At 37.6% G+C, this 12,792-nt stretch overlaps 1 protein-coding gene across 10 annotated transcripts in view; it reads right to left on the bottom strand.

The window, feature by feature from the left end:
* CUNH2orf76 (chromosome unknown C2orf76 homolog) overlaps positions 1 to 12,792 on the bottom strand; it is a 59,985-nt gene that overhangs the window by 32,899 nt on the left and 14,294 nt on the right. For all 10 annotated transcript variants that reach the window (XM_058583275.1, XM_058583276.1, XM_046456876.2 and 7 more), the window contains exon 2: positions 151 to 220. In XM_058583275.1, coding sequence (XP_058439258.1) covers positions 151 to 171 — 21 coding nt within the window. In that variant the 5' untranslated portion in view covers positions 172 to 220. The remainder of the gene's footprint in view (positions 1 to 150; positions 221 to 12,792) is intronic.

The following is a 12,792-nucleotide window of genomic DNA, read 5'->3' as shown; positions in this document are numbered from 1 at the left end:
TCACTCAAAGGCAAATTAAACGTCAACAATACCTAGTGTTAGTAAGGATATAGAACAATGAGAGACCTAATTGGCAAAGGTGGGGATCTTAATGGGTACTACCTTTGGTGACAACTTGACAATGTTTAGCAAAAGTGAAAATACACATACCTTTTGATTCAGCAATTTCATTCATAGAAAAGTGCTCTAGGGAATCTCTTGCAAAAAAGCACACGGAGACCTGTAAGACAGCATTGATAACAGCATGTTTTATTAAGTGCAAAAACTGGAAACAACTACCTGTCATCAGGAGAAGAATGTATGAGTAAATGATGACATGCTTATAGATCATAATATTACCAGCAGTAAAAATGAACAGACTAGAACTACACATGTCAACATGGGTGGATCTCAAAAATATCATATTGAATGAAAAAAAGCAAATTGCAGAACAATTAACTTATACTATCATTTACAAGGTCCAAAAATGGTTATTATGTTTTAAAATAGATAATAAGTTATTTCTGAGGCAGAGGAAGAATCGGGCACTTGAAGAGCAGTACAGAAGGACTTCAGTTATACTGGTAAAATTCTATGCCTTCAATAATATGTTAGATATAAGGATAGGATATTATCTTTATGCCTTTTAATGTTTCTCAAGTATTTTATAACATACACAAACAAGCCAATTGATTTGCCTGGAAAGTTTCTCTAAATCACAGAATGCTACTTTACTAAGTAAGAGAATATATATATATATATATATATATATATATATATGAGAAAAGCAAAGGGTTCTGCTGTTTGAATGAATTTTAAAAATCTGTAATTATAATTAGCATATTATTTATAATTGAGTAGTTTTAAAGGATCTGAAAATAGATTTCCCCCTAAAATAATGACTCACCTTATAATCTTGTCTTGTCAATAATAACCTTAACAAATCTTTTGAAAATTCCAATATTTATATTATTCTTATTAATCCTAGTTTATAATACTCCCCAGAAAACTGATCCTAGAATCTACCAAATAATAGCAGTTCATTAAACATCTACAAAATAGAAGTTTAAAACATAATGAAGTAGAGCATTTGTCTAGTACTTGCAGAACATAATCCTTAATGAAGAATAGTTCTTGAGAATGAGATGGTGTATTATAAAAGTCTTCTGTGTTTTAGAAGCAGTGCCTTCAAGTTTGCTGAAACTATGACCACTTCTCTCTCTGCTCACCCCTCCAAACAACAAAAGTCCTCCAAAATGCAGGCGCATGTGTACATCTGCACACACCCACAAAGGCAGGAGTCTGTAATGTAATCTGAGACCTCGATGAGTTGAAGCCTCACAGATTTAACTTCACTCAATTCACCTCCTATCTACAACATAAGAAATCCTTAGAAAGCTGTTCAGTGAATTAAAGAAATTAACATATATTAAATATGTAAGATGGAGAGCCTAGCACATAGGACAGTCTCAGTTAGTAGCAGCTGCTTTTATCTTTATTACTGTACTTTGGATAAAACAGGTTTGAGCATTAAGACAGCTCATACAAGCAGCAGAAAAAAATAACAATTCCCAGGTACAATGAAATAGATCCTATAAATAGTCCAACCAAGAAAACTGGCAGGCCAGAAGACACATGCCTTATGAAAATCTTTTATAACTGTAGGTTCATCTTGTCACTTAATAAAAAGTTGCCTGAATGGTGTAATGAAATAACTGAAGTTTTCAATTTAAAATTCCAAATTTGAATTAGCCTTTAATTTTGATCAACAATGTATTATGTCTTCCTCAGAAATTTGTTGTAATTTATACTTGGTAACTAAACAATAGTGACTATCAGAAGGAAACTATGTCTGAATTTGCCTTAAGGACAGTGGGAAATAGAGCTTGTCGGCTTAGGGAGCAGCTTAGAAAGCTAATATTACAGATAATAAAGTCTGACATTTTTCCCAGAAGGTATGACCTCATTAAAAAAAAATTGAATCTGATCAAGTTTAAAAGGCATTCCTCAAACAAAGGGACAGAGAAACTAACAATAATAAACTTAGAAATAAGCTAATAAAAAGTACTCAAGGACACAAAAGATGACTTAAATGAATGAAGACTACATTCTTAACCATGAGAGTTTAAATTTATAAAATCAGTCCTCCTAAAATGAAATATAGAAGGTATTTGGAGAACTTTACAAATATTTTCAAATCCACTTGGATCAATCTGTGAGCTCTGCCAGCAAAGTCATAAAATAAGAAAAGAGACAAGCAATCATATATTAGAACATGTCACAGTGTCTAGGGACGTAGCTCAGTGGTAGAGCATTTGTCTAGTACTTGCAGGGCCTTGGGTTTGATCCCTAGCACTGCAAAACCAAACAAAAACAACAACAAAATTAAAATTATAAAGCAACTGACATACAAAAGTAAGTTCATATAATTTTCAAAATTTCATAAATTCCAGCAACAAAAATGTTAATGGAAAATCAAGCTGTGGTAATATAAATTGTGACAGGAGACCAGTCATAGACCTATCAGTGGAACACAATAGAAAACTCAGAATCAAAATTACAGAGAACTAAGCATAAAAGTGGCATTCCAAGTTGTAATCAAGGGTAAACCTTCCAGCTTCACCTGCTTGCAGCTGACTTTAAAAATCACGAATTTTGGAAGCTACACCATGGGGCAATGCATTATTAGTTTCCCACGAGCCTTGCTGTAGATAACACTTCTGAAGTGTGTGTTATGATGACACAGTGGCCTAGGGTACTTATCAGGGACTTGGAGAATGCCTTTGTAGAAAGCACTGACTCTTCACTTGGGCCTGCCCAGGTGTCAAGGGGTGACTGAAACAGGCTAAGAAAGCCTGGCCCTTCTGCCTTAAGATCTGTTGCTTCGCTAACCTTTGGGTTAGACTGCTTCTGCTCAGCTTTGCATGGATGCATGGTAGTCATTTAAGGAATCTTGTCTAGAATTGGTAGTACAAGGCTGATTTACTCGAAACTTCCCTAATCTTTCTCTTCCTGCTTCAATGCTGAAGACGCCAAAATGAGAGTAACTAAGATATTTTCGAGATTTTTCAGAGGCATCATGATTGACAGATTGCCAACCACCAGGTCTCACAACACCCCGTTCCTTAGCACAGGAGTGGCACCTTAGGTCTCCAGTCATCAGTCCTTACCTAATGCAAGCCCTGCTTCCACCCTACCCCACCAAACCTAAGGATAGGAGGAGTTTGAAATTTACACTGAGTTAAGATGGATTTTTAGGGCACTGGCCCACTATATTCTTGATTTCTCTGGCTTACTGATACACTGGGCTTCTTTTTGAGTGGCCCAAGTAAACGAACTTGGATTTGTTAACAAAGTTAGTGGGTAAAGATAACTTATTTAATATGTTGACATGGGGATATTGGTCAGACATTTGGGAAAATGTAATGCTGCACCTTATTTCTTACATAAAAATAAGCTCTCCGTGGAACCAATATTTAAATTTAGCTATAATATTTAAATATTTAAAGGCACTAGAAAAAATAAGTACATATTTTTATAATCTTAAGGTAGGAAGGAAAGAGTCCAAGCAAATAGAAAGCAGAAACCACCAAGGAAAAATACTGATAGGCATAACAACAGAAAAATGTAATAAAAGACTAATATCCCAATAGAAACACAGGTAAAGTTAATTAACAGACAACTGGCTAGTTTTTTAAAAAATTCAATAATGTGAAAAGATCAATTCTAACTAAGCGCTGCAATAGAAACAGTAAAATATCAATTTATCATCAGATTGGTAAAATTAAAAAAATAAAAATAAAAACGGGCCAAATCAGTGTTGGCAAGGATATAGAAAAATAAATATTTTTATATATTGGTAAGAGCACAAAATGGTATGATCTTTCTGGAGGTGAGAGGGATAATCTATATCAAAATTTTAAATTTATCTACCCTTTCACAGGACTTCTCTTCTAATAATTTACCTTGAGAAGATAACCACATCAAATTTTTTTTAATCCATGATTTCATGATGATACTTTAAAAAAATTGCTAATTAGTCACTCTGGAGGCTGGCAAGGCACAGATCTGTTTTCTCTAAAAACTGGCTTAAGAGAGGGAGATAGAGAAACAACAACAACAACAAAAAAAAAAAAACATGTTATTCTTCCTTTCTTCTACAGACTATTTCAGAGTCACCAAATAACTGAGGAACAACAGTTCTTTATAGAAGAATTGCAACTGAAAGGTAGTAAAAGAATGAAACAATTAAAAAAATCATCATTCACAAAGCTATCAGAATGACTAAAATAAATACAGTGATAACCCCCAAAGCTGGTGAAATTAGATGTCTCATTCACTGCTGGTGGAAATATGAAATGGTTCAGCCACTCTGGAAAAAGAATATGGCAGTTTCTTACAAAACTAAGCATGCTTATTATATAACCCAGCAATTGTGGGGGTTTTGTTGTTGTTGTTGTTGTGGTTGTTGTTGTTGTTGTCGTCGTCGTATTAGGGATTGAGCCCAGGGTCACTCTACCACTGAGCTACATCCAATCCCTTTTTATTTGGAGACAGGCTCCCATTAGTTTGCCCAGGCTGGTCTCAAACTTGTGATCTTCCTGCCTCAGCCCTCTAAGTATCTGGGATCACAGGCCTACATCACTGCACCCCCATTCTTGGGCATTATTCAATAGGCAACCTGTATATGAATGCTAGCAGCATATTGATATACAACACCAAAACACTGAAAACAACCCAAATTTGCTTCAATACTTGAATGATTAGAAATGCTAAATAATAAAACAAAATAAACCATTGATACCTGCAAACGTCTGGCTGGATCTCAAGGGAATTACGCTGAATGAAAAAAAGCCAACCTTAAAAGGTTGCATACTGTATAATTCCCTTTCTTGTAAAAACAAAATTATAGAAATGGAGAACAGATTTGTGTTTCCTGGGGTAAGCGACAGGGAGGGAAGGAGATGGCTGTGGTTCCAAAAGGTAACCTAAGGGATCCTCGTGACAGATCTTGGTCCTTGCCTGTGGTGTTATCCATGTTTGCCTATACATGTGATGAAATTGCATAGAACACCTGAACACACCAGCATGCATGGACACACACACACACACACACATATATACACACACAGGGGTATGTAAAAGTGAAATCTCAATGGCCACCATGGATCACAATTAAAAGTTTCTAAAAAGTATCATTCTGAAAACCCTAACAAAATAAGGAATATAGGCAATGCATCAAATGACAGGGTGCCAAAACTGTCAGGTAGAAGACTGATGGGGAACTTTGGAAGGGAGTCAGCAGGGGCTGACAACACCTGAACCTCCCAACCCAATCCTAATGAATGAAAGGAGGAGCCTCCAGATCTCCCAGGCTATGTGGGGAGGGCTGTGGAAGACAGGTTAAGTGATACCACAAATAGGCCACCAGCCAAGTTCAACTGGTGAGAAAGCCTACTAGAGAAATGACTCAGCTTCTTCAACAAATAGATCACGTAAGAAATGAAGAAAGGGAGGTAGGTTTTAAACTAGAAGAGACTAGAGGAGCTGTTTCAAGCAATGCATCATTTAGGCCTTGTCTGGGTCCTCATTTGCATTGTATTAGATAATATTAAGAAATATGTTAATTCTGTTTAGGTGAAATTATGTCTTAAAAGACTAAGGGACATATAGGTGAAATGATATGATACTGGTATTTGCTTTCACACACTCTGGCAGAGGAAAGACAATTATGGAAGTATAGATTAAAAACTAGGACAGGACTGGGCATGTAGCTCAGTGGTAGTGTGCTGGTGTAGCGTACACATTCAATACCCAGCCCTGAAGACAACAACAATAAAACATAGTTAACTGCTGAAGAGTCAGGTATATATAAAACCTCATTATCTCATTATCCTATTCTATTTTTGTATATGCTTGAAATTTTTCACAACAAAAATATTTTAAGATAAATACATAAAGATATACATTCAAGGAAGATTTTCTTTCATTGAATATATTTCTAATAGTTAACAAAATTAGAATCCATCTAAATGTCCATCAGTGGAGAACTAGTTAAGTGAATGTGTCACTCTGTAAAATAAAATATCCTGTGCTCATTAATGGGCAAAAGGCACTGCAGTTTAGATATGGCTTAAGTATGTGTCCCAAGGGTTCATGTGTTGGAAGCCTGGTCCTCAGTGTGGTGATGAGAAAGATGGGGGCAACTTTTGAAGGCAGCATCTAGCCTGGAGGTGTAGCTCAGAGTCAGAGCCCCTGCTTAGCATGTGTGAGGCCCTAGGTTCTATCCCCAGCACCACCTGGTTATACTTCTGATGTATTGAGAAATAACAAATAAACCCAAAAAGCATTCAGCAGTCAGAGGCATGAGAAGCAGGTCACATGGCCAGAAGGAGTTGGAACTTGTCTAAGATGGCACAAAAGGCTTTCCATGCTCAGCCCCTCCCTGACTCTCAGATGGTATCTGCGACCATCACAATCTACTATTCACATATCCTTCCAGCTGCTAGGACAGCAATGATGGCTCATAGCTCCCCACACCTACCACACTGCTGCCAAGCCTGTGCCACACCTTCCACCCTAGCTTCTCTCAAGCCCCTTCCACCCTCACCCACCTTACCTTCCGATACAAGCATCCTTCAAGTCTTGACCCAAGGACTATCTTCTGCAGGACACCTTCAAGGTCAGCTGCTCCTCCCCACCGAGGCTGAGTTATAGGCCCCTCTGTCTGCTACCATACTGAAGTCACCTATCTAAGGGGTCTAGCCTATGGGCTCCTTGAAGAAAAGAATGCTGCATGGTTTATTTTTCTGTGCCCAGCAACTTGTGTAGCATGGGGTACATTACAGGCACCATGTTTGCAGAACTGATGAGCAACCAAAGGGCTAAGGAAAATCTGAATTCTTCCTTTTCTGAAGGGCACATTGATGCAGCAATCCTGCCCTAAAGACATAGAACACAGGAAAACGTGCGAAAGCTGCAGTGTGGCTCGGTGGTGGAGTGCTTGCCTAGCATGTGCGGAGGCCGTGTTCCACCCCAGCATGAAAGAAACAAGGAGAGGGAAAGAAGGAGAAAAAGAAGGGGGTCAAGGAGGGATGGAGGGAGGAAGGCAGGCAGGAACAAAAGAGAAAGTGAAAGAGAGTGAGTGAGAAACAGAAAACAAGTAAGACTGAACTTTGTGGAAAAAATTTTATTCCTTCAGAATATGAAAATGTTTTTTAAAATCAAAATTATGATTTAATTGAATATATACAAAATATAACATTTCAACATCAACTCAATCCTTTTCAAAATTAACATACGTTCAATGTAATGTGGGTATGGGCATGTTTTAATGCATTTCATTCGACACAGGGTGAGGCTTTGAGAAGTAAGAGGGATGGGAGCTAAGGAGGGTCTTTAAACCTCCCTGCCTACTGCTACTTTACCCAGTGGTCTGAGACAATGAAGAAAACTCCACATTAAAAGCAAAACAAAACTCTTTCAAATAAATAAATTAATTAAATTAAATAAAATCCATGTAGGAACTCCCTCCATGGAGCTCCAGTTCCCCAGCCAGTATCACTGCATCAAAGAAGCCTGGAGACCCACCTCCTGGTCCTCCCTGGGAATTAAGAGCTGCTTTTAATTCAGCATGGTGAAGAGGGACACATGGCTTGGGACACATGTTTTGGGTCCCTACAGCTGAGATGGGCTTTCAGCCTCCAGTTCTCAGCGCCTGTGGTAGAAACTCAGCAACCAGAGAAAGCCAGGCAAGCTGACGCCAGGATCCCTAACTTTCCCAACTACTGCCCTTCCCAAGATGGATCCCCTCCTGGTGGCAGAATTCCCAACTGAAAAGCCATAAACCAGAGAGAGGAAAACTAGCCCAGCACAGAAAACCTCTGAACCCAGCATACAATAAACACAAAACATGCCTGCTCCCCAAATACTTGATTCCTCACTCTGGACTGATCTGTATCAGTTTAAAAAACAAAATGTAACTACAGTCAACTCTGGTTATTTGTAGTAGTTACATTCACTATATCACAGTGAACAGTGAATTAGAATATTCTGAACCACTGCTTCTAGGGGAAATATAGGGTAAAGTTCCTAGAAGATTCTGGTCGCAACAGTTCAGTCAATCAATACATAACCTCATTTCACTCATGTTTCTGTTTAGACTTTAGTTATGATATACAGGTAGATCTATCTACCTACCTGTCTATCTATCTATCTATATAGTTGATTCATTTAATATTGGATTCACAGCCAATAGCACTGTAACTCACAGCTTATCCAGCACATGTATTTCCTCCCTACGGCATACTGAAGCCTTCTTGCACTTAAGAATATTCAACAGCACTTTAGCACTACACCTAGGAGCATTTTATACAGCAAAATTACCAATAAAAAACAAGAAATGCACTACATAGACTACAAAATGGATGCTTGTTTATACTACACAAGCTAGAACAAGAAGGCCAAAGGCAGCTTTGACTGATCTTAGATAGTCAATCAAATGTGAGCTTTGGGTGACTCAAACTTCACTTCACTGCTCTGCACATGTCCAAGAATGACTGAGAAAACACTTTGAGCACTGCTTTGGGTTTGGATTGTGAGTAAACTTTAGTGAACAGATGAATTTGCAAGCACAGAATCTGCGAACAATTAGGACTATCTTTCCAAAATAACAACACCTCTGCCTTCCAGTGTTTGAAATAAGGATGCCCTTAACTTTTCTCTTGAGAATGGAATCAAAAATGAGTTAACGATTAGAAAGCAGAGCATTGGAAAAGCACTCAAGCACTGAGCCAGTTAAATGGAGAAGACTTCCATAGTAACTGGGTTGGAAAAGCACCCTGGCTGACCTTCCTTCATCCCACAGAAGCAGGGTTTTAACAGACTCCTGGAAAGAATTATTTGAAAAACTGAAACATTTTACAAAGTTATATCTATTCCCTTAAGTATAGTAAAATCAAAATTGTCACATATGAAGTTTGCTTTAAATCTGGTCTTAACTATATGAAAAAAAACAACTTTCAAAAAAGTATGGTTCTGGGCTGGGGATATGGCTCAAGCGGTAGCACGCTCGCCTGGCATGCGTGTGGCCCGGGTTCGATCCTCAGCACCACATACAAAGTTGTTGTGTCCGCCGATAACTAAAAAATAAATATTAAAATTCTCTCTCTCTCTCTCTCTCTTAAAAAAAAAAGTATGGTTCTAACCACATACAAAAATATACATGCATCTTACCCTAATGTTAGGAACCAGCATTGTAGGTCAAAAAGGCATTGCCTTCCTTTTAAAACAAATAAACCAATAAAAAGAAGACAGTATTTTCTTCTATCATATTAGGTATATAAACCATCACAGAACAGCAGGGATAAAAGTAGAAAGAATACAGGTGTGGTGGCACACAGCTAGAGCCCCAGTAACTTGACAGGCTGAGGCACGAGGATCACTTGAGCCCAGGAGTTCAAGGCCAGGCTGGGCAACATAGTAAGATCATGTCTCAAAAAATGGGCGGGGGCAGAAAGAGTAGAATTCTACTGAGAGGAGAATCACTGAATATGCAAATGATTCTGGAATTATACCCTAATGATTTTAGAGTAAATAATCCTTAAGTTCTATATCATTATATCATTCAAATGTCATTACAGGAAAAAAAAAAAAAAAAGGTTAAAGCCAGGGTGGTGGAGAACCTACATTCTTTTTATTACCCTTTCTAAAACTACTCGGCATCCAGCATACTGCTAGTAGGTGAGTGATAATTGTTCACCTTTTAAAGAGAACTTAACCTTGGCAAATTAATAACTTTATATAAAATTCCAGTTTAAAGTTCAAAAGAATGATCAATTATCATTAATTCACATTTAAGACTATGACTAAAATGGAAATGTTCATTCCATTTTAAATCTATTCTGCCTTATTTCAAAAGCACAGTTTTCTTTTAACTTTTAAATGGAGAACAAATTTTTCCTCTAAAAATGAAACTGGAACAATGAAAAACCAAAAGTTGGTCATTATGATAAAAAGAAAAAAGGTACCAGGAATTTGCTTTTAAATTTTTTCAAAAGCATAATTTTAAAATATGAAACTAAGCATACATTTATAACTAGGACCATGTAAGTAGTACATAAACATTTTAAAACTTCTTAGCCTTTTTCAAATTTGTATCATACAAACCAAAGTGCCATTATTTTAGGAAATTCAGTTGAATAAGTTTAATAAAACTTTTGAGAAATGTTCTGTCAATGATTAATTTATGAATCATTTTAAAGTCTCTGACCTCAACCATTTTTTAGGTAGTTTAAAACAATTACTTGCAGGTGTTTAAGTAACCCAGCAGGTCCAAAATAAATATGAACTAAATCTGAGAACTATACACATGTATTATTTTTTTTTATTGCACAGTGACCTTAGCAGCCAGCCCTACCTGAGGACAGATCATAATCAATGCTAAATAAATAAACCCATGATTACTACCCACACCTAGAATACACAACCTGGTGACAACCATTTCCAGTTCCACGAACCTGCTGCACTCATTGTGACAGTCTGGGGAAAATATCCAAAAGCATGTGAGAGTCAGGAAATTATTCTGACTCTCACATTTTTCTAAAGTGTTAGAGACAACCATTTGAAAAACTATTTTCATCCTAACCCATTAAGTCCCAAGCTTCCAATTCTGAAAATATTTCAACAAAATTGACACAGGTGCATAAAAATAAGTTGGAAATTATAATCTACAGCTAATATATTATGTTTTCTAAATCATTCACTTATTTTTCTCAAAAGAATGGAACTCCAAAAACAACATTTATTTCAAAAGTTACCATGAGTGGTATATTTGTTATTCAACTTAAGTTTTTATAGGTGTCCCACATCTGGGACTATAGGACTTAACAGTTAAACAAGGTATACTGCATATAAATTTTACTTTTCTTGATTCACAATCATCAGTGAGAGTGTTAATCCTGCCCTGCTTTGGGGGATACATTTCTCTATGGGCCTCTGGCACTTCTGCGTGTCTTATGAGCAAAAGTGTCTGCTTTTGTTCTGTGGTGGCTGCTTTTGGTCTAAACTTTCTTTGGATGATGTGCACATAGCGAATAGCCCAGCAAGACATAAGATCTTCCACCAGAACCAAGAATAGATTTGCTTACTGTCCAGTAAAATAAAGACAATATCTCCCTCTTGAGTAAGGTTGCTTGTAGCCCTTTATAAAGAATTTGGATCACCTATATCTGTGATACAAATATACTCCATGTATAGTGGCCACCTAGGCCACCTTACACTGGTCATAAGGGACTATTGGTGTAAGAAGTATTGACACAAACAAGCTTATGCTGTTGGCTCTACCATGAGTAATACAGTCCTTTGTCTCTGACCCAGGAGTCTTATGACTTCTGCCAACACAAAGATTTGGATTATTTAAACGCAAGGCACCTCAACTATGACAAAAACCCACTACATGGACACCATTCATCAAGGCCACTCAACATTGTCCCTGTGCGATTTAATAAGAGAAGAACTAATACAAACACGAAGGTTTTTGAAGCAAATAAGGGAAGCAAGTAGCCTAAGGTTGTCTCTGTACCAGAATTCTTATGTAAAAAAACTGGGAATTTAATTTGGGAACATTCTAAATAAAACAACAACAAAAACACAAGCCACAGCCTATCAACAGAACAGTCAACTACTGATTGGTTATACAACTGGGATCTCTGCTAGGACCACTTTCAAATAAAGAAAATGCCTCATTATACCATACCTAATAAAGCAGACACCTCACTGTAGCCAATCAGAGATTTCTATAGTTTGTATGTTGGCCTACAAAAGCTTGCTGCTCACAGATAGAGTGGAGCTCTCTGCATTTTTTGTTTCTAATGCTGCCCAATTCATGAACATTCTTTTTTTTTAATTATTTTTCATTGTAGTTGGGCACAATACCTTTATTTCATTCATTTATTTTTATGTGGTACTGAGGATAAAACCCAGCACATCACACTTGCTAGGCAAGCACTCTACCACTGAGCCACAGCTCCAGCCCACATGAATCATTCTTTACTCAAATAAATCATGTTAAAGCTTGTCTCAAGTTTTTCACTTAACAAGGTCACACTGTTGGCTGTGCCATGAGCAATATAGTCCTTTGTCTCTGACCCAGGAGTCTCATGTCTGCTGAAAGCATCCAGTAAACTGCCAGGCAGAGCTGTCAGCTTGCAAACAGGATAAAATCTCAGACCTCTCCCACTTCTTGACTGTTGATACAGGATGGTTTTCTAAAACAGAACAGGTTTTCTAGAACAGAACTGACAGAGGTCTACATGTTTAGGAGATGAGAAGATTCTTTAGGGTTCAGTAGCAAATGTGGTAGGCATGGGGGAGTAAAATTAATTAATGTCTGGTGGGTAAGCAGTAAGGGGTAGGATTTAAACAAGCTGCTCCACCAGTGGGTCCTTGTTTATTGTTCACTCTCCTCTGGGTGAATAATCACCTGATGAGAGGAAATGTGGCTGCACGTTTGAGTATAGTCCCCAAAGTTGAAATGAATGATGTCAGCAATGAAAATAGATGTTTTCGGGTGAATGAAAAGGGCATTATGTCCGGCCAAGAGTATCCATCAGACTACATGAAACTGAAAGCTGACGGAGCAAAGTCAAGCTCCTCCATCCCTCCCCCTTGTCCTCTAGCCTGACATCTGCTTTAAGGAGAAAGATGATTAAGGATGGACCACACTTATCCTGGTCCCTAAGAGGAACTAAAGGCCTTATGCACTTATCCAAGTATGCTGGGGGGGGGGGGGGGGAGTGGGAGAGACTCAAAACT

Source organism: Marmota monax, unplaced genomic scaffold, assembly GCF_021218885.2.
Source record: "Marmota monax isolate L192 unplaced genomic scaffold, Marmota_monax_Labrador192_F-V1.1 WCK01_AAM20220418_F8-fsc00121, whole genome shotgun sequence".
NCBI lineage: Eukaryota > Metazoa > Chordata > Mammalia > Rodentia > Sciuridae > Marmota > Marmota monax.
This window is presented reverse-complemented; position numbering and strand designations above follow the sequence as displayed.